The sequence below is a fragment of the Emys orbicularis genome, chromosome 2 (genome assembly GCF_028017835.1).
Source record: "Emys orbicularis isolate rEmyOrb1 chromosome 2, rEmyOrb1.hap1, whole genome shotgun sequence".
Taxonomy (NCBI): domain Eukaryota; kingdom Metazoa; phylum Chordata; order Testudines; family Emydidae; genus Emys; species Emys orbicularis.
The window spans coordinates 21,587,465-21,610,515 of NC_088684.1; the positions used below are offsets into that span (position 1 = coordinate 21,587,465).

The following is a 23,051-nucleotide window of genomic DNA, read 5'->3' on the forward strand; positions in this document are numbered from 1 at the left end:
AGAAGGGGGTCAAGTTAGGGAGTAATGGGCAGAAGAGGCTGTGCCTAGGAGAGCACAGTCTTCTACAGTGCCTGAGATGGAACCCAAGATTCACAAATCTCATCATGCCTTTGCTGCCAGCAAATATCTATGAAACCCTCTCGCAAAGCATTCCATCCCCCTCTAGTGCTAGTCCACATAGAGGATGACAGCCTACTATTGCTATCAGTCACTCCATTAGCTTACCTGGTAAAAGTCTGTGCAGTAGACCTAATGATGAAGCATGTGACTATCAGCATGATGCCCATGATGGAATTTATTTTTTCAGTTTGCTTTTTTAAAAACCTAGGACATTAGACACTCTTTCTCTCTCAAAGAACATTATTAAGGTTAGAAAGTCAAGCACTCTAAAGTTAGCAAATGCCAGAATAACAGGTGCCTGTGCAGCATTAATTTGGCCAGCTTGCTTGAGTGCATTGTGATAATGTTTAATTAAATGATCTTGCAACTAGTTTTTCCTAGGACCCCTGCACAGACAGCCTTAATTCTGGCATTTCCTAGTGTGCTTGACTTTACCACCTTAATAATATTCTTCTAACATGGTTTTTGTTGTGTGCACTATATTTAAAATTACATGACAATTTGGCAGCTTGTGGGGAGTACAAACACCAGCCTGACAGAGGGTAGAAAGGGCTGTTGATTGCAACACCACACAGCCTTGCTTTGGTTAGGTCATTAACCCCTCTGGATATAGGCCCTTTGCACCTCAGGATCTCCTCACAGGCCACCTCTCATAGCTGGGGGAATGGAGGGGCAAAGCCATTGAAAATCAGTAGCACCCCATCCCCTCCCGAGCTGGAAACAGAACCCAGGATCCTAGCGCTAGCCTCATGCTAGAAGACCCAGCCTCCTCTCCCATAGCCCTGACGCGTAGCCACACCATTCACTCCCACAGTAGCAGAGTAGGGACTCGAACCCAGCTCCCACGCATTCCTCCGCCAGCATCCCGCTCCCACACCCGTGCGCGCTCTGGAGCCGGCAGCTACCTTCTACCCCCCGGCCTCTTCTCCCTTTGACCAATCAGCAGCGGCGCGGCGGGGCGGGGCGGGCACTCTGCGCTCGTGACGCGCCCGCGGCCCCGCTCCGGGGGAGGTGAGATAGTAGGGCCTGGGCACTGGCGCGCGCTCGCGAGGAGAGCTAGAGGAGCTGTGTGAGAGCCCAGTCACAGCGCAGCACAGGGGCACGAGAGGGGGCAGCTCTGCCGGCCGGGTGGCTCGCGGGGGTTGCAAATAAAGAGCCGATGAATCCCGTGCATTGGGGCTTTCTGCAAACACTAGATTGGTAGTTGGCTCCCCTCCCGCCGTGGCAACCAGCCGGCCGAGTGCATTAAGAAATGCAGTGGGGCTTTTAAAATTGAAATATTAATTTGTTGCTCTAAATGCATTAGGCTTTTTTTTGGCAAGCCGTTGATTTGTTTTGTTAAACGCGCTTTACTTTTTTTTTTTTTCAGTGCAAGCAGTAGCGTGGGTGTATTAAATGCTTTTCTTTGCGATCAGATTTGTTGCCTTAAATGAATAGTTATTTTGTTGGGTTGTTTTGGTAGGCAGCAGATCTGGTGCATTACATTCATTTTTAAACAGCTGATGCTGTTTTAGATTGAAATACCAGGTTTGATCCTACTTGTGGGCATGACCCATTATTATGCACAAGGATGGATTTTGTTGTTGCCCTTGTGTGGGGGGATAGTAGCAGCTTGGTTTTAAATCTCAGGATATTTTTGGGGGGTTGTTGGGGACTGTATGTAGAAAATAGACACCAATAACATTGGGATTTTTTTTTCAAAATAGAGAGATAAGGATTTCACTTATTTTCCCTGCTGCCTTTAGGTTCGCCCCTTTTTTTTTAAGAGCTGCTCAGGTTTTGTTGAGAGGTGGGAGATTGGGGCGATTTATTTTTTTTAGGGTTGTGAAATTGCAGCAGTGTCTGTGTCCTCCTGTGTGATCGAGCCGGGAAAATGGAGGCTGTGATAGAGAAGGAATGTAGTGCGCTTGGAGGGCTCTTCCAGACCATCATAAGCGACATGAAGGTAAGTGATTGAGAGGGAATTGGGGGACCAGGTGCTGGGAAGCCATCTAGTAACCTTTGCTGGGTAAACTTTACAAGCACCACATGATTGCACCATAAATTCCAGCTGCATTGAAGGGTCATTGCATTAACTCCCTACCCCACCCAAAGCCTCTTTACACTAGTTTGTAGATGAGACAGAGATCCCGTGTTTAATCTTCTGGATGTGTATTGGCATCAGTTATAAGTGCTCTTCGCAGTATGTTAGTTAATTGTTGATGTTTTTGACTCCTGAGTTGCTTGCAGGACACCACCTCCTTCTCCTGCAGTGCCCATCCGTGAACATTTAAGTTTGGATCTCTTTACCTTACGGCCAACATTTCCTATACTATTTTTTAAAACTGTTTAGGCTGTGCAGTTCCTAACAATAAATGCAACAAGGCCAGAAGTGATTCAGTGTAGGACACCTATTATAGTGTATTGGAAAGCCCTAGGGTGGAGCTGAAAGGGGCAATATAGGCATCAGTATACCACCATGATGAGTGCCGTATGAAAATCTAGACCTACAGATACTAAAAAGTATATTTGTTTTTCTGGGTTGAAACTGTATCTTAATCTGTGATTAATTTTTTTTTATATATGGTATGTTCATATGGATGGTAACTGCCCTTTCCTGAGTCCCTTTAAATGTAAAGTGCATCAGTTCTCATAGCTTTACCCCCTTGCAAACTGAAAAAATCACAATCTACAAAGATCGTTCTTGTGAGGGAGCCATCAATTAAGGGGTGTTGACTGTATCCTTGACTGCAAAGGGCCTCTCTGCAGGATATATATATATATATATATATATAGGATGGGGAGGATCTTCTAGCCTAGTCTTGTTTAAAAAAACAAACTACAGTATCTCTGCAAATGGTCCCAAACCACTATAACTTAAAATAACGTTACTACAGTGTTTGCAGCTGTTCTTGCAGAATACTATAATGTTCTCCTTAACAAGGACAAGATGCCTTTCTCGGATGGGGCATAGATGAGGGGCTAGATTTGAGGGAATCCAGCTATAGTCTAAATACAGCCAGTAGTGAAGTGTTACACTGTTTAGAATCATTGCTGTAGAATACTGTAATGTATTTTTAATTTGTACAGGACTCTTCCCAGAAGGGCTGGGAAGTGAGGGTGCCAGGTGGAGGTAGTTCTCAGAGGTGAGGGATTCACTGGTGGGTGTGGATGTGCTTTGGATGGGAGCTCAGTTTTACTAGCTAAAATATAATTTACAGTGAGGCATACATAAATGAATTTTTTGTGTGTGTACGGGGTGGGGGGGGAGGGGAGGCGTCTGGTCCAGGAATTATTTTTTAGCTTGGATTCACATGCACTTTCATCTAAACAGATCTATGGAGATACTTTCTTTACAAGCCATGCTTTTAATTGTAGGCAGGTTTGGGGGAGAGGTGTGTGTATCAGAAGAATGTTGCAATTATTGCTGTCACGTTCTTCAAGTGTGATTTTTTCCAAATTTTGCCTTTTTTTTTTTACATTAAGTGTAGGTTTCATTAAAAAGACAAAACAAAAACCAACCTCCACCCCTGTAATAATTTTCATTAAATATACTTCAAAAAGAACATTTAGCAGATGTTTTGTTCTGCCAGATTAAATCTGTTATTTTTTTATTTAAATAGAGAAGAGCAGAACATGTCTTTACTTCTCTGCTATAAAAACGATGCATCTTGTTTTGCTGCTGCTGTTGTGTGTGTTTATGCACTGTTACATGTACGGAAACCCTGCTCACTGGAAAGATTTTAACACAGCTGCTTTACAGAAATGGGAACAGGTGTGGATTTAAAAAAATCTTTAATAGTAGTGGAACCTGTTTTCTAGACTGAACTCTAGGAGGGGTGTATTAGATTTAGAGAAAAAGAACACTGCACCAATTCTTACCCCTGTTGATCACTGTTTAGATAAACAAGCACAATGTTCCTTATTGTTTAGTCTAAACAAAGCAATTAAATTACATCAATGCAATTAATGAAACATTAGCTGTTTTTACTAATTATGTGCAAGGATAACGATAGTTTACAAAAATAATTATTTTTTTCAGAGATTAATGGGTGCTTTCAGCTAGCTGTACCTCTGCAGTAAAATGGAACGTAGCTTTCTAAGGACCATTTCGTACAAGTGGAACTGTGGGGGTGGACTCCTTGCAAAGCTGTTGGGATCTGAGCAGAGGTCTGCCTGCCTATCCTGTTGCAGGATCTGTCCGTAATTCCCATAATGGGAAGGCTATAGCCAGAGCCCCGTGTACTCTGCAATGGTGTGGAATTTGCAACAGAATCCAGCCCTTTCATTTTATTAATTTTTATTCTTTGTGATTGTGATGAAACCCCCCCAAATATAAACAGTGTGAACAGAGGCTCTGGGAGGGGGTCGGGTGTGCGCACTTACCTAGGGCTCCAAGTTGGGACAGGCCGGGGGGCCTCCGTGTGCTTCTGCCCCCAGGCACTGCCCCCTGCTGCGTCCCATTGGTCACAGGGGTGCTCGGGGCGGGTGCAGCGCAGAGGCACAGCCCCGCCCTGCCCTGGGCCTCAGGGAGGGGCCGGTAGCAACTGGAGCGAGCAGGCAGACGCTGCTCAGCTCCACTGCACTGACGGGGGCCCCTGATGGGGGAGCACCCGGAGGTGGCAGATTGGGCCAAGGGAGAGACCCGGCCCCAAAACTGCTGAAGCCCTGGGGGCCAGGAGTTTGAGACGCCTGATTTAAACTGTGTTCAGCACCGGTTCAGCTGTCCTGTTATTGATGCTCACCTTTCCTTAGAGTGGACAAGGCTTCTGAGCCTGTAAACAATAGCTCCAAAGTGTGATCTCCTCCAATAGACTCAATGGTGTGTTAACATTGAAACCTAATGATGACTATATTAGCATGCTTAACCAGTCTAGTGCTGGTCTTCTTAGCAGAAACATTGAACTAGTTTGCTTCTAGTCCACAATCATAAACTGCTTCTCTCAATTTCCGAAGTGCCAAAAGTCCCAAATCTTCTTCCAACATCATCTACAATGCAGGTTGGTTTCAGTGCAAAGTTTGGCAGCTATGTGTAAATTAAAAAATTTGCAGCATTGTATAATTAAGAACATAAGAACTGTCATACTGGGTCTGACCAAAGGTCCATCTAGCCCAGTATCCTGTCGTCCGACAGTGGCCAAGGCCATGTGCCCCAGAGGGAATGAACAGAACAGGTAATCATCAAGTGATCCATCCCATCGTCCATTCCCAGCTTCTGGCAAACAGAAGCTAGGGACACCGTCCCTGTCCATCCTGGCTAATAGCCATTGATGGACCTATCCTCCATGAACTTATCTAGTTCTTTTTTGAACCCTGTTATAGTCTTGGCCTTCACAACATCCTCTGGCAAAGAGTTCCACAGGTTGACTGTGCGTTGTGTGGAAAAAATACTACTTTTTGTTTGTTTTAAATCTGCTGCCTATTAATTTCATTTGGTGACCCCTAGTTTTTGTGTTATGAGAAGGAGTAAATAACACTTCCTTGTTAATAATAATAAAATATAATATAATATATATGGAGATATACCTATCTCATAGAACTGGAAGGGACCTTGAAAGGTCATTGAGTCCAGCCTCCTGCCTTCACTAGCAGGACCAAGTACTGATTTTGCCTCAAATCCCTAAGTGGCCCCCTCAAGGATTGAGCTCACAACCTTGGGTTTAGCAGGCCACTGCTCAAACCACTGAGCTATCCCCCCCTGGAATATTCTGTTGTTCATTTTAATATATAATTCAGTAACCCCTCCCCCTTCCATTTTTTATTTTATCTTATTCTGCTATGGAATTTACAGTTTGCTGTGTAGGCAAAATCCAGGCCCTCTGATGCAAAGTTTAGGTCAGATTTATCATGGTATACACAGGGTCTTCATTATGAGAGGCTCATGTTTGACGTGTTCACATTTGGTGCCATGCTTGGTATTTTTGCTCCAGAATCAGGATTTGGCAACTGCAGAATTCAAGAGAATCATAGAAATTTAGCTGTACATATTGTCCATTCTTGATGAACTATTGTTCCCTACAATCTATTCTTGAGGTGATAACATACAGATGTTATATGTAAGATCTTTTTCAAAGTGGTCCAAATTAAAAAATAAACACTTGCTTTGTGCCCTCTGAGGAGTAGATTTATATGGTGTCCTAACATTGTACAGGTTTCCCCGTGAATGTAATGTGTTTTCTGTAGCTCCCTGTGGGAAGATAGCATTTGATCTGAATGGATTGTAACTCCTTTCTGGAAACAAAATACTGAGAAGCTCTGTACAGTAGTATGCTGTTAATTTCTCGTAGCATACAGCAAATGTATGGAGATCATTTTGGGGCGAGCTTTTAAAGAGCATGTTTCAAACAATCCTGTCTTTTGATGCAGAGCATGCTCCCCCTTTTCAGTGTTGCTCTTCCTTTCCTCCTTATTCCTAATTCTGTGCTTTTCTTGACTTATTCCCTCCCGCTCCCCTTTACTCACACTATTCCACACTATCATTACTCTCTCCTCCCCCACCCCAAAAAGGAACTAAGATACTGTGGGCCACTCATCACTCTTGCTTGTATGTTGCATCCTTTTTCCCCAACACACCCTTCATCTGTTTTGTCTGTTTAGGCTGTAAGCTTGTTGGAGCTGTTGCTCTGTACAGCACCTGGTTGAATGGGGCCCTGATCCTGATTGTGGTCTCCAGGCATTCCTAGCATACAAATAAATGATAACAGGCAGGCCTACATTGATTATATCCATGAGTTTGCTTGGGCTTAAAGATACAAGAAGGGGATATAAATTTTCTCCTTGGAGAATAAAAACACGTTTCTAAGGCAGGATCAGTGCCCACCTCCCTAATAAGGGGTGGAAATCCAGAGGCCTAATGATAAGAGAATATAAATTTTTATAGTCTTTTAATTGAAGTCTCCATGAAGTAATTGAGAGCAAAGCATTGATGTGACTTTTATTTTAATGCTAAGTTGGAGAGGTACCACTAACTTCATTCTGCCCTGTTGTGGCTAGTAATGCTCTTTTGGATGGGAATGTGGAATCATTGCTGTCAAATGTTCAAGGCTGTTGCTGGTAGAGATATAGAAAGAATAGAAATCTGAGTGGGCCCAAAAGGAGAATAGATAAGAGAATGTATCTGAGTGGCTGAAAGATGAGAAATATTAAGTACTGAGTATTTTTCCAATTCTCAATGTATTTTCAGTATGGGCAGGGTGAAAGAGTAGTTAAACCGTGTACATGGCAAAACTTGGCACAAGATGCACAAGGGAAATGGCTATAATTCTTGAAGCAATTTGGTAGTTAGGTCCTTACACTGATTCAGTGGTTAGGGATAGCTGGTGGCATTTTTGTGTGTGTGTTTGATATGAACACAAGGAAATGCACGTTTGAAAAACAGATTAAAATATTTGTGATGTGACTCAAACAATGCTAAGCCATCGTTGGGATAAGCAAAGTGCTGAGCCAGTTACCACACAAATATGGCGTTAAACGGTCCTGGTCCTGTGATCAGATCTGTGCAAACACAAGAGGCTGCCCGCATGTATCTGCTTCCAGGACCCTGACTTTATTTTGTATAGCATCTCTCAAACAAGCGGTCTCTAAATGCTTTGGAGTAAGCTGGTAGTAACAAAATTGATGTAAAATATAGATATTACAGCTGAATTTAAGGTCTGGCTGCCATCCAGTTTCTAATATGGCTAGCATTATTTTCTTTTAATGGTTAACTTAAACAAATGTGCAAAGCACAGGTGTAGACTTTGGGGGAGGAAAGGGGGAGATGAGAGAGGGACTTCTTCCATTACCCCATTGCATACTACATGTGAATTTACATGTCTCTCTCACACGATTCCTGAAGACAAGCTCTGATTCAAGCATAGGGACTCTGGTATTTATACTATACAGTGTGTTTCTTTTTTTCTCCGTGCAGCTTCTTTTTTTAGAATAGGTGTTTTGCTGTCAACACTTCTGTGGATAGCAAATACAGCTGATTGTTTGCAATTTGTGCAAGCAGCTAGCTTGCTTTCTCTGAAATTCTTTGCTCTTTATAAACAGCTGCAGAATCTTTCTGTAAGTGTCTTAAGGACTTCAGAAGGAAAAATTCTCATGAATTTATCACGAAACTTGAGGGATGGTCTAGGAGAAGAAATACTGAATGCTTATCAATGTATTGGGCCTACCTGTGTGTTCCATACGATTGTGGCAGAGCTATGAAAATGCGTAAGTACCACCTCTTTTTAGCATCAGATCCTCAGCTGGTGTAAATCATCTGCAGTGGAGTGATGACAATTTACAGCAGCTGAGGATCTGCCCCTCAAGTCTTTAGAGGACAGTTTTGTTTCCTGCTATAGTGTGGAGGGAAAAAATACTTTAAAAAATCCTTTCAGATCAGGCAGAGTGCCATGTGCTACATAGTAAGGTTTCCAGTGTTGTAGCCTAGAAGAAATCATGCAGCTTTCTATAAAAAATACAACTGACTGAGCAAAAGTTTGAGAATAACGAGACTGTGTAATTACGGACCCAGAACTGGTTACTACATAACAAACAGTGATGTTTCTCAGAGTTCACCGCTTCCTCGGTTCTGAACCTGGAAAAGATGCATTAAAACCAGCAGTATACAATAGCAAGTGCTGTACTGTGTATGGATGTCTCTTAGTCACATATTTGTTGCTCTAAGTGATGGAGCACTTTTGTGTATCTGTATAGAATATCTTCCAGAAGCACCACTGTCATTGTCTTGATGTTTTCAGCTTTTCAGGGTATGTCTACACTACAGGATTAATCCGAATTTATATAATTCGAATTTAGGAAACCGATTTTATAAATTCGAATGTATTCGGCCACACTAGGCACCATTAATTCGGTGGTGTGCGTCCAAGCTACCGTAGTAGCATCGATTTCCAGAGCGTTGCATTGTGGGTAGCCAATAACATTGAATTGCCAATAACATCGAATTGCGGCCACACTAACCTTAATTCGGATTAACAATACCGATTTTGATGCTACTCCTCTCGTCGAGGAGGAGTACAGAAATCGAATTAAAGGGCTCTTTAATTCGAATTAAATGGCTTCGTTGTGTGGACGGGTCAAGCGTTAATTCGAATTAAAGCAGCTAAATCCGAATTAAAGTCGTAGTGTAGACCAGGCCTCAGTTACAAATCCCCATTTTTAATCAGGAGGGAAGTAGCGATCTGTCCATGGAAATGTCCATACAAGGTATTCGATGGGGGGGGAAGAATCCCATGACCCAGAGCAGAATAATAAAATGATAGCTGTACTTAAAAGGCGCATCCGTCTATTTTGAACCCACAAAATCAGGAGGGCTCTGAATTAGTAAGGAGGAGTCCCTCAAAAGGGCCTCTCAGCAGGGTGGATTTGTTTTCTTTGTGTTTAGGTTTATCAGTTTAGCATTATATACCATCCCCAGTCCAGCAGAGCACTAAAATGTATAGATCGTGTTGAATGTTAAGCACATAAAAAGTCCCCGTAGAGTCAGTGGGACTGCTCATGCGCTGAAGTGCTTTGCTGGATTGAAGCAATGATTGAAGGAAAGCTTGGCACTAGGGTTGAGCCCATAGTGCATTTCATCTTCAAAGTGCTCCACAAACACTAGTACCCAGCTTCACAGGAACCTTAGGAATATTTATCCCCTCTTTAACAGAAGGGCAAGGTGAGGCTTGGAGCTTTGGTGACGTTTTCCCCAAGGCGGTAAATGGAACAGGCCTTAGAAGAAGGATTTGAGTTCAGGAGTTTCTGGCTTTCACTACTGTGCTCTCTGAACTTTTGTCAGTGCCTCAGACTTCACTGATGTTTCCCCTTGTTTGAAGGTGGGGAAGAGAATCTCTACAGTTGCTCATCCAAGTCTGATCATGATGGTTCCCCCCCCCCCCCCCGATGTACATGAGGCCAAAAACATTGGGCACAATGTTGGTTTTTAAAGGAAGGGGCTGATTGGAACACTTTAACCTGTAGGATTATAGTGTATGAAGGATCCATAGCTGGCTATTCTGTGAGTGGCTGTTTTATCTCTGTCTGTCGCCCCCTCATTAGCCTCAAGCTGTTGAAGAGGCGAAAGCGGAGCAGTGCTGTGCTATTTGTGTTAATCTTAGGATGCAGGCTGAGATATCAGCTAGTGCATAGCAATCGAGGCCAGCGGTTCTCAAACTTCAGCAACCTGAGGACCCCCATTTTGATTTAATTTTTTTCATGGACCCTTAAGTCTCCTGCTCAGCCCCACGCCCTGCCCCCACTACACCCCTTCCCCCAAAGCCCCACCCCTGACTAGGCTGACCAGATAGCAAGTGTGAAAAATCAGGATGGGGATGGGGGGGTAATAGGAGCCTATATAAGAAAAAAAAAATATCGGGACTGTCCCTATAAAATCAGGACATCTGGTCATCCTACCCCTGACCCACCTCTTCCCGCCCCGCTCCACCTCTGCCCCTCTTCTTCCCTGCCTCTTTCTGCCCCCTCCCCGCCCTTCTCTTCCGCCCCCCCCCCCCCCGTGCCTCCTGCATGCTGGGGAACAGCTGATCCCCCGGCATTCAGGAGGTACTGGGAGGGAGGGAGAGGAGTTGATCAGCGGGGCCGGAGGACCCTCGCGGACCCCAGTTTGAGAAACGCTGATCTAGGCTATGTCTGCACTAGGACTTTTGTCAGTAGAACTTTTGTCGGTCAGGGGTGTGAAAAAAACACATCCCTGATCGACATAAGTTTCACCGACAGACACTCCAGTGTGGACAGTGCTGTGACGGTGGGAGATGCTCTCCTGCTGACATAGCTACCGCCGCTTGTTGGGGGTGGTTTAAATATGCCGACGGAAGAGAGCTCTCCCGTCGGCATAGAGCGGCTACACGGGAGACCTTACAGCTGCGCAGTTGCACAGGTATAGCTGTGCTGATGTAAGGTCTATAGTGTAGACATAGCCCCGTGTCTATTATATGTAAAGTTAAGTGAGTTAACTTGTTGTTGTTATGTTTGGTGCTAGTAATGATTATTCTACCTGAGAAATTCAATTTATGCTACCAAAAAGAAAGGGGCGGGTGGTGGCGGCGTGATATCACCTGTCGGTCTGAGTCCTCTTTCTCTGTAAACTAGCAGTGCCACCATGTTTGCGTGTTGGACCCTGAATGTTGTTGTGAAATAGCTTTTGCATAGTAGCTCTGTAGTTGAGGGTGAGTTAGCCTGTCAATTTTGAGTTGGTAATAACTGTAGCCCCCACCCTTTCCAATTCTTCTTTGCTGAAACTTGGCATAGGTGCTTAGCTTGGGGCTAGGAAATGACTATTTTCCTCCTCTGAGCTAGTAATAAACTTGTAATAAACTGGATACATACCAGTGAATTTTGAAGCTACCCAAAGGGTAAAACCCTATATAGTTTGGGCCTGGCTGCCCAAGAGAACTCTTTCTCCCTGTGTGCTGCCTTGACAGCTGTGATCAGCTGAGGCATTTCTCAACATCTTGGGAAAAGATCTTTGGCTCTGGTAATCATTTCATCTGCTGGCCTGAGGGAGCTTGTGTTAGACTTAACCATGGGCATTGAAACCATGGGCATCTCTTCTATGTAGGTTTTGCCGAAGCAATCGTGTGGACTTGGTGGTGCATACTTTGCGTGGTGTGACTCTTGTAAAGGAGACGCTGGTTAGCACATAAGATGCATAAAATATTGTACAGTGCACAGAGACCGTGTGGTGAGGGGCATGGTTATACCTTTTTTCGCTAAAAGGGCTATGTGAAATTTTAGCCGATCAAATTCCAGTGCTGTTAATGGAGTTACCCGGCCATGGGAAGACCCTGGCATTGCTTTGAGAATTTACCCAGTATGCCTTAACCAGAGTGAATGCCTCTTGAAATTTTAATAATCTTAGTTTTGATCCAACTGAAATATTGTGGGTTTAAGTGTCTGCTGTGCATACACAGGAGCTGATTCATAATGTTAGAGTGGATGAAAGGCTTCTATTGATGAGTCTCTGTGGAGAAATCCTCTCTTCAGAGTTTCTCACGAATTTGTCATTCTAATCTGAATTGAAGAACATGTAACTAAACATTTCCCCTTGCATACTTCTTTAGAATCATCTTCTTGTATATATAACTCTTTTTGCAGAATGCGCCATCGGATACTAGGTCAGGTTCTCCCATCGCTGCAGCTGGGTAGCTTTTTCCCCTCCTACAGATGACTTTCTCTATTTAGAGAGAGAGTCCAGTTAGACTTCCCATCTTAATGCAGGTCTGCACATGTTTGAGAGGGACTTTCAGAGTGGAAAAAACGTAAAGGTATCCAGTGGGTGTGTATCCTCTCACACTGTATTAATACATTTTCTCAACATGTTTGCTACTTTTCCAATCTGTTTGTATTTAAACTTACTTTCTCAAAGCTAAGTTTGCTAGGTCTTAACCTGTAGTGAATGATGTAGTTGTGACATCACACTTGTTGGCAGCTGGTGAGTGGCCTGACTTGGTTTCAAGCCAGGTTGTTATGCTCAAAGAAAGGAGAGGATGCTTTTAGAGCCTAAATATCTTGGGCCATTCCACCCTTGACATCTCACAGACTGATGTGATTATGACAATACAGTGTGTGTACTTCACTACTGGATCAATTTAGTCGTGGGCTATTGGATGTGGACTTTATTCCAATAAGAACAAAGCGAAGAAAATGGCTCTCTAATAACAAAATTACACCTAATTCATATTCCTCACCTCCTTCCCTTGAATTTTTTATAGTTGCTATGCTCATTAAATTGCCATATTCCAAGAGGTGGCTGCACTTCAGTGCTCTGGAATTAGTTATTGTTTGGTGTTCAAAAAGTGCTTTGGGAGTATCTAAATCAGTGGTGGGCAACCTGCAGGCTGCACGCAGCCCGTTGGTTGCCCACCACTGATTTAAATAGTAGAGATACTTTTTCCTGTGGTGTGGTGGTTCTCTTCTAGAGTTTTCCATAGACTTCCACCCTGACTGGATCAGTTTCTTGAGTTGATCAAGCTGTTACAAAAACCCTAGACTAGTAGACGTGGTACCATGACATTTATAACAAATTTAACCCATACAAGCTTTCCATGGAAGTCTTTAGATTGCGTACATTGCAGCATTGTGCTATTGCACAAGACTCTGAAAGTAAAACTGGCAAGTCTCTTTAGGTTGTCTAGGCTGAGAGAAATAGAAAAGAAAACAGTAGCATAAGTAGTGGAAAAATAGGTTAGACTTATATTTTCTTTTTAATCATTTACAGCAGTGGTTTTCAACCTATGGTCCATGGATGCCTGGGGGTCTGCAGACTGGCTAAGATGTCCAAAGGGGTCCGCACCTCCATTTGAAATTTTTTAGTGATCCGCAAATGAAAAAAGGTTGAAAACCTCTGATCTATAGTCTTTTGATCCTGAAACGCAACACAGGCTAAACCACGTTTTTAACTTGATTTCCTATGATTGGTCCCTGCTTTTAGTTGTTTGCAGCACAGCCTCTTAAACTTGATGCTTTTCCATTTCATGAAGTTGGATTTGAGATGCCTTAGTTTTGAAAGGAGATGAAATTAATGTCATTCTCTTCTTTAACTGTTAACTACAACCTATCAGTCCTGGCCCTGCAGGGGTTCTGGGTGAGTAAAGAGTTTCTTTGGCTGCAAAACCATTGCATCCTAAATCCTTGCTCTATGTATAGCATTCTCTTTTTCTTCAGTTGTAGAACTCTTCATGAGATTATGGGCTTGCCCTTACCACTTGTGAGAGGTTCTGTGCACACTTGCTTCTCTTTTGAACAAAGTTGCATTCCAGGTACCCACAGTTCTCTAAATGAAACTAAGGGTATGTCTACACCCAGCCGCTAGTTCGGCGGCTGGCAATCGAAGTTCTGGGTTCGACTTATCGCGTCTTGTCTGGACGCGATAAGTCGAACCAGGAAGTGCTCGCCGTCGACTGCGGTACTCCAGCTAGACGAGAGGAGTACCGCGGAGTCGACGGGGGAGCCTGCCTGCCGCGTGTGGACCGAGGTAAGTTCGAACTAAGGTACTTCGAACTTCAGCTACGTTATTCACGTAGCTGAAGTTGCGTACCTTAGTTCGATTTGGGGGTTTAGTGTAGACCAAGCCTAAGTGGGGAAGTTATTTTTCACTTCCCTTTCAAAAATAAAATAAAACAGTGCAGTGTTGCTTAGTAGGGGAGTGCTGCCCTCTTTGATCCCACGGGTGCATGTATATTAGTGATGGGTGAATGGGGATGCCTATTGGCTTCACTCTCAGAGGAACTGAGCACCTGTAGTCATGAAGATACATGTGCTCACCACCTTTGTAAATCAGGCCATGAATATAGTTTGTAAAGAATCCGTCAGAGTGAAAAGATGTTCATATAAACATGAAGAGGCCTTGCATTTGCTTTATTCTAATTATCTATCAACAAATTAAGGGTAGATATATTTTCATCTAATACAAAAATATTCTAAGATACTGGTTATGAATGATATAGAGAAGATAGATTGAAACTTCTAGTTGTCCTTTCTCATACTATAAGAACAAAAGGATGCTCAATGAAATTGAAAGGTGGCAAATTTAAAAGCTGCTAAAAAGAAATATTTTTTTTCAATGCAGTGCACAGTTAGACTGTACCTAAGATACCATTGAAGGGAAGAGATGTTCAGGATTCCAAAAAAAGAATGAGATGCTTATATGGTTATCAAGAAAATCCATAATGGTGACTATTAAACGAGTTTTGGAAGGGATATAAATCTTCATGCTTCACGGCATAAGACAGCCTCTAAGTTTGAGGGTTAGGAGGAAGCTTTTTCATGGTGGCAGGCTATCTCGTTAATTACCTTTAGCTGGTTTTTTCATCCCTTCCTCTGAAGCATCTGGTATTGGCCACTGTCAGAGACAAGATACTGGTCTAGATGGACCTCTGATCTGGTCTGGTCTGGTGTTGGAAATTCTAACATTACACAGATTTTGAAAACTTGGCTTAAATTACATTGAGATTTCTCATGTTTATGCTATACGATTAACAAGATACGTTTTGGCTGGTATATCAACCAATGGAGTAACTTTTCTTTTAAGAAAAGTTTGAAATGGAGTATTTTAATCTTATTTTTAGACCTTGGAATTGAAACACTATTTTAAATGCTTGGTTTTAAACAAACTGGAAATGCTCAAGATCTTGTATGATGGAGTGTATGGTGCATTTGGTGTTGCAGAAACTTCACGGGTTGATTCACTTAACTGGAATATTAATATTGAGGGATAGGAAAGGGAAGTGTGGGGGAAATGAATATGTCAAAATCACTTGCACCAAAGCAAGATACAAATTGATAATGAAGGCAGCAGTAATGAAGTGCTGTTCTTTAAGAGACAAATAAAATAACATCCTAGAATACATGTGCTATTGTTCTAGATCTGCGTGAAGAATGAAATAGAATGAACTATTTCTGGACCCTGCCTGAGTTTACATTTCAGCTCACTGTAAGATGGTAGTTAACCTGACATTTTGTTGGGAAACACATTCAGCTGAAGATACTTCATCAAGTAGGTTCTTTAATTATTTTTAATGTCAACTTTCTGACCTGAAGAGTGTAGGAACCAGCCAGCTTAGAGGGAATGCTACCAATGGGAAAGAAAATTATTACTATTAAGATAGTAGGGAAGCTTGGAAAAGGTGGTCATAAACTTTAAATTGGACTGTTGTGTGTCAAAGATGATCTTTTTTTTTTTGCAAGAGCTTTTATGGTCTTGTGAGTGGCTACACAGTCTAACTTTTGAGTTACGTAAACCCATCCATGGATTGAGTAGAGAAACGCAATACTGTTTGCTAGTGTTTTGTAACTTCTGCTCTCATGGCTTGCCAAGTGCCCTTTTCCCTTGTTGACTGATTTAAAAAAAAAACCACAAACTGTTTGCAGCAGATGTTGTTCTGGTTTAGCGAACTGATTTTTCAGCCACTATACCCCCCCCCACATGTTGACATTTGTTAGTGGTTAAGGTCCATTTTAAGGCCATTGTTGTATTGCTTCCCCTGGGTATTTCTTGCTCTGTTGTCCATTGAAGTTTCTTCGGAAGACTTGGTGTCCTTCATGTCCAGTCTAGTGAAGTAGTGCGTTGTGTGTAACCTTTGTATGTTTGTACAGCACCTAGCACAATAGGCTCTCTGTTTGGGTACATGGTGTTGTGCTCATATTACTGTACTAATCATTCTAGTGGTTGTGGTAACCAATGAGAGGGAAGTTTTGTTGTGGGTGGATAAGATTTTAGAGTTGTGTATTTTATTTTATCAGGGCCGGCTCTAGATTTTTTGCTGCCCCAAGCAAAAAACAAACAAAAAACCACACACCTCCGAGAGCGCAACTCCCGAAGCAAAAAAACCCACAACTCCCTGAATGCCGCCCCTGGAATTGTGCCGCCCTAAGCACGTGCTTGGTTTGCTGGTGCCTAGAACTGGTCCTGTATTTTATGTTTTCAGGGCATGTGTTCAGAGTTAATATTGTTTTATTGTCGCGAGGACAGATGTGCAGTCTGTGGATGTGTTACTAGTGTGTGAAATTTGGTGACAGAATTGCAAACTGCAGTTTAGTTGTACAATTATGCTAAAAAAAACCAAGAAGGAAATCACCAGTTAACTTCGAGACGTGCTAACGCAGTGGTTTTCAAACTTTTTGTATTGGTGATCCCTTTCACACAGCAAGCCTCTGAGTATGACCTCACTTATAAATTAAAAGCGGGGGGGGGGGAATTTAATGTGGGGCTGACAACCCGGAGCTGACAGCTCGTGACCTCCATGTAATCACCGTGCTACCCCCTCAGGGGGTAATGACCCCCATTTTGAGAACCCCTGTGCTAATGCCCATGATTTTTGTATTAATGTCTCTAAACAGTGAGCTGTTAATGTGATAAATGTGGGTTGCAGGGAGGGAAGCTGAGGCTTGAGGTGAGGAAGTGGAGATTTCTGGCTTTGATGAGTAACACTACTGCTCTGCCCGCTGCCCTCACCCTGCTTCCTTCCCATTTTCTTCTTTTTTTTCCTCCTCACACCCCAGTGGGACTGTCAAACCATCTTCTCAATTTTTCCCCTAAAATAGGTAGTACATCCAGGTCAACCTGTGACGTTCAGATGGTTCTGTCAAAGGTTGTGTTATGTGAGGGATGTTAGCACAAGCAAAGAATCAAACTTTTTTGCTGCTTCTTTTGCAGTAATTGTCATTGGTGAATGTCATAGGGGGAACTGACACCAGGACTGGAGTCACCTAACACCAGTTTTAGTAGCAATTTGGAGTGTGCTTCATAGTTTCATCAAAGTCTTTCCTTCACCTTTATTAGTCTCAGTACATGAATATAGACTGTTAAGGAAAGCCAATCTTTTTTCCTTGAAGTAGAAAAAGAATCATCCTAAACTGTTCACTAATTCCTTTTGCTAAGCTGACAAGACCCTTACATTTATTTTGGATTGCACAGTCAGCACCAGCAATTTGGTGCTTTCTCATCCTTGCCATGAGCCATAATCCATGTAAGTATGGCCCTCTTCATCAAGTGTAGCCTTAGGCCAGGTCTACACTACCGCGGTAGTTCGACAGCTGGCAATCGAACTTCCGGGTTCGATTTATCGCGTCTGGTCTGGACGCGATAAATCGATCCCGGAAGCTTTCGCCGTCGACTGCGGTACTCCAGCTCGGCGAGAGGAGTACCGCGGAGTCGACGGGGAGCCTGCCTGCCGCGTGTGGACCGTGTCTGAACCGCGGTAAGTTCGAACTAAGGTATGTCGACTTCAGCTACGTTATTCACGTAGCTGAAGTTGCGTACCTTAGTTCGAATTTGGGGGTTAGTGTAGACCAGGCCTTACTTTGCGCATCTGTATCTGTGTGGTATTGGTTTCTTGAGAAACCAGCGCAAGATCCTTTTCTGGACAGAGTGAATCTTTACTCTTCTGAAGCTTGATGTTCTCAGACCTCAGGGTGATTGTTGTACAGTTGTTTCAGTTCATATATTAACTACCTTCGCAGGTTTGCTGGCCTGAAAGAAGGAAGAGAGCCATTTTTAGATCACCTCTTTTAGCAGCTTCCTTTCATAGGATTTGCAGTGTAATCCTAGAGTGGGCTGTTTGGTTCCTCAGGATATGTCAGACGCTGATTCTCCCAAATCCGCCAGGGAGTGACCATTCCACACTCGTTCCTGTGTGAAGAGTCATGACCTAAGTTCCCTGTAAGCTGCGCAGCTATGCAGCAGCCTATTTAGTGCTGCGCAGGCACTCAGGGAACCCGCCTGGGGACCTGCTGCGGCAAGGGGAGGGGAGCCCCTCCCCTAGCCCCAACCTGCCACAGCCATGGCGACCCCCCGGCCCCAACTATGCCGCGGCCCGGACCTGCCGTGGCGGCCCCCCGGCCCCAACTATGCCGTGGTCCTGACCTGCTGTGGCCGGGGCTGCCTAGGGCGCCCCTTTCCAAACCCGGCTGAGGGGCGCTCCTCCCCAAACCCAGCCCTGGCCCAGACCTGCAGGGGCCAGGGAGGGGCACCTATTCTGTGGCCGCAGCCCTGGAGCCGGGGTAGGGAGAGGCGCCTCTCCCCCCAGCCCAGGTGCTGCTGCAGGGAAAGAGAGCTGGGGGGAGTCCTCTCTCCCCCCTGTAGTCCCAGAGCACCCTCCTGTACCCCCAAACCACTCATCCCCAGCCCCATCCCACAGCCCACACCCCAAGCCGGAGTCCTCATACCCCTGCACTCCAACCCTCTGCCCCAGCCCTGATCCCCTCATCCCCGGCCTCACCCCAGAGTCCACACCCCCAGCCGGAGTCCTCACACTCCTGCACCCCAACCCTCTGCCACAGCCCTGATCCCCCTCACACATTCCGAACATCGCCGGCCCATCCCCACACGTGCACAGGATCCAAAATGCTCTCCTCTGGTCAGAAAAAGCCATGACCCTACCACTAAGTCTGACTGGGGCATGGTTAGTATGTGACAGGATTTGTCCAGATGCTAGTAGGCCTTGGGTACTTGAAAGAGCATCCTGGGCTCCAACAGCTCAGCCTAATACCTTTAGGGGAACCAGCTACTGTATGTGCCCTTGAGGGGACACGGTTTGGCGTTTTAATTGTGAACTGGCTAAATACTGACAGGGTAGGACTCACTGTTTCCTTTGTCAGCCCGCAGGCTAGTCAGTCAGGGAGGAGAGGTAAAAGCAGAAAGACAGTGCCCTGCCCACTTTTGCAGTATATGAGTCGCCTGATCTGAGCAGAGGACTCACCCACGCTACAATTAATCACCCATCAACTAACTAATTAAGCAATAAGATATGACGAAGATATATTATTATGGCCTAATAATGACACGCCTTGGTGGTTGGTAGGCAAGCAGCCAAAAACAGAGCGCTGCTAAACACCAAGGTGTGTCACTGTAGATACTTTGGAGTGTCTTACTGTGACAAAATATAAATTCCAAAGAAAACCACAGTAGTTGACATTTAAACTAACTTCTTCAATAGGCATAAGGTTAGTTCTGGGGAAATAATCATTTATCATTTGGGATCTAACATTAAGAAACCTCCCAAAAACCCAACCTACAAATTACTGACTTGTCCTGTAAACTGTGAAGTTGCTCAATAGATGGCCCCAGGACTTACGTCCTGAAGCTGATCTTCTGCCCAGCACTCCCTTCACACTGTGAACAGGGTTTGAAAGATAAAGGAAGCCTGCCCCTTTTACAGATAACACTTGAGCTCAAATGACTCTGACATTTAAAGAAAAAAATTGATTTCCTTTATCCGCTGTTTTGAAATCAGAAATTTCAGACTGAACAGAGGTAGCTGTGTGAAACATTACACTTAAAAACACTTTGTTGTTGTTCTTCCAAAGTAGTCTTAAATCACACTAGGATTTTTAGTCAAAGCAAGTATATAGTTGCTTTTCCAATTAATTAAAAAAGTAATGTTGCATTAAATATTTCTTAGGGTGAAATCTTACAAATTTAATGGACATTCTGTCTATAAAGGACTTCCATGGCCCCCTGTTGTTGTATAGTATCTGAGCACCTTTCAATCTTTTATCCTCACAACACCCCTTTGAGGTAGGGAAGTACTATTATCCCCATTTTATAGATGGGGGAACACAAAGAAAGCAAGTGACGTGTCAAAGGTCACACACAAAGTCTGTGGCAGAGAAGGGGCTTGAGCCCAGGTCTCCCAAGTCCTAGGCTAGTGTTTTAAATAGTGGACCATCTCTTCCTCCCCATTTGCTTTCCATCAACCTCACCCAGGTGGTCCTGCATAAATTATTTCCCCAGCTGGAGGAGACAGGATAAATACCTACCGTCCGATCTTGTGACCCAATGAGCGTCCTCAACTCCTCCTGCTTTGACTGGGAGTTCAGGGCATTCGGTACCTCACAAGATTAGGTTGACAAGAAGTATTTGGTTGAAGGGTTCAAAGGGACACCATAATTAATACACATTAATTAAATTCCAGAAAAGAGAGAGGGGGGGTGAGGAAACAAACTGCTGATTTGGCTTCAGAAGGGGCTGATCCTGAGGGTTAAAAGGAAAAAGAGTTTCTACTGGAATAGGAATAATTGGAAATCTACAGAATATGAGTTTATATAGAAGATTTGTGGGTGAGAGATCAGAGCTGTGGAAAAGCAGAGTGAGTTATTGCGAGCCAAAGGGGTTATGCTATATTAATTAATGCTATAAATGCAGTACAGATAAAAACCACAACACACACATGCTGCTAGAAGGTGGGATTGTTGCTAGATTGCAGGTGCACAAATATTCAGGGATTCAATTAGGGTTGAACTAATAAATTGCTATTTTGGTATCAAATTAAGCTAAATCGCGATCAGCCACTCTTAGATCAGTTTAAGAATGTCCACATGAGAGGATTTGTACTGATTTAACTAAATCAATTTCGAAACCAATGTAATTACATTGATGCCGCTTCTGTGGGTAGGCTTAAAAACAAACAACCAAGATTTGTGGAAGTGGTAGATGATGATTTGAATTTGATTTCTGTGTGGCAAGGTGGTACCACAAAATCTTCCCTTCCCAAGTTATGTTTTGGCTATACTGTCTCCCTGTGACACAATTAAATTCATGACTGGTGTCAGTATTCTCTGTACCATTAGGCACAGTTAGCAGTGTAATGCTGCCACGGAAATGGCAGCATAAATAGACTGCTTTGGTAAGCTTAGTTGTCAGCTTGTATTTTGCTTGAGAATCCAGTAAAGCCGTAGGCCCTGCTGTTAATTGTCAGTGCTTCGAAGGTTCCTGGCATATACATACATAATGCATACGTTGCATGTAGACAGACTAGCCAGCTTACTGTTGAGAGAAAAGGGTTCAAAGTAGTAGATTTCAGTAATACTGATAAGTTTAAGGAAATAGCAATGATTAACTCATCAGTGGGTGTCTTGCATTGACATGGCTGACAATTCTGTCTTAACATAAAACATTTTATTCAGGGTCTTATAATCCTGAATAAGATTTTAACATCCCAGGAGGTGTAGACATACTTAGGTTCAGGTTCATGGCAACCTGATTGATTTACTCAGTTCGTTAAAATAAATGTGTGTGAGAGGTGTCATATTGATAGCCCTAGAGACTGCAATTTTCTCCACCCAGAGAACAGTCACAGCTAGGACAATAGCAGGGCATGCTTCTCCTATCTCGGTATGGTGTTTTAATTCTGGACAAGGACTTCTAGGGATAAGAGGGAAGGGCCTCCTTCATATGTATTCACCCCTGGGCCTTTCTTTTAGAGGTTGCCAGCTGTGGAGTGACTTCTTGTTCGTGAGAGATGTGGTCACTGGACAAGAATTTCCCATTTCACACACAGGCCATTCATGGCTCTCTAAGGATAGCAAATTGTTGCTACTGACCTTGGCCAGACTTGAATCAGAAATTTAGGGCTTGTTTTCCCTCTCCCTCCACATCTCTAGTTTGAGGTAAATGATGTTTTAAACTCAAGCTAGCTGGCCTATTAGGGGTGTGGCTGGAAGTCCAGTTGCTGTTGATGCTTGAGCTAGTAATGCAGTGAGGATGCAGCTACAGACTACCTTTTGAATTAGCGCAGTTCGTAATCTCCTAATCCAAACACTGTATAGCTCAAGTCTTTTACCATGTGGCTGCTCTCACGCAAGCGAGGCTGGCTCAACAAGGACCTGGAGCTAACTGCTGCAGTGAAGACAAGCCCTTAGACGGGTGAGGCTGTGTAATTCATTATCAGTCCTGATTCATTCTGTTCTTCTCTGGGTATTTGCTGTTAATGATGGAAAGGTCAGTGTAGTGTTCTGGCATTTCTCGAGTTAAGGAGTCTTCATTTCTCATGTCTAATAGGTAGTGTATTAAATTAATTACATTGTGAGGTTGCTGGTGTTCGGAAGGCAGCGGATAGCCTAACTGTAAATGCTCTAGTAGTCCAGATTTGAGTTTCCTTCACAATTCCAGATGACGGTATGGAGGGCAAATGTAAAAATTGTCTCCTTGTATACTGCCAGCCTGTGCGTTTCATAAATACCGAGTATTCATGGGCTGAAATTTCAATATGTACTTAGGCCCTGATTCAGCAAGGTACTTCTGTGACCAGTGTTACAGTAACAACAAGAACAATCCAATTCTGCAAGTCCAGAGCCGCTGGCTGTAAAACTGGTTTCTAAAGGAATTGTGAATGTGGTAATTACAAAGATGCCTCCTCACTTCCTGGTGTTCATTAAGAGTGGGCCTTGCTGATTTAGGGATGTCACCTGGAAAAAAACTCAGGGTAAAATCATGGCCATATTGACGTTGATAGCAAAATTTTCATTGATTTCAGTAGAGTCAAGATTTCATCCTTATACTTCAGTGTCTGCATGTTCTGAAGCTGACTTTAATTACATGTGGTAAGCTTCATGCTGGGGTTTGTGTCTGCTGACATTTCTCAAAGGGGGGGGAGGGAGGGGATGCATTCCAATCAATTAGCTCTGAACTCGATTAAGGAAAAGCACTTTAAAAATTAGGCTTCTAAGACTCGTCAGCGAGCTGAGTT

General features: G+C 43.6%; 1 protein-coding gene across 1 annotated transcript in view; it reads left to right on the plus strand.

The window, feature by feature from the left end:
- The first annotated feature begins 1,889 nt into the window (after nucleotides 1-1,889).
- MTSS1 (MTSS I-BAR domain containing 1) overlaps nucleotides 1,890-23,051 on the plus strand; it is a 169,157-nt gene continuing 147,995 nt past the window's right edge. Inside the window, exon 1 of the mRNA XM_065398731.1 lies at nucleotides 1,890-2,065. Within this exon, the coding sequence (XP_065254803.1) occupies nucleotides 1,994-2,065 (72 nt within the window). The 5' untranslated portion in view covers nucleotides 1,890-1,993. The remainder of the gene's footprint in view (nucleotides 2,066-23,051) is intronic.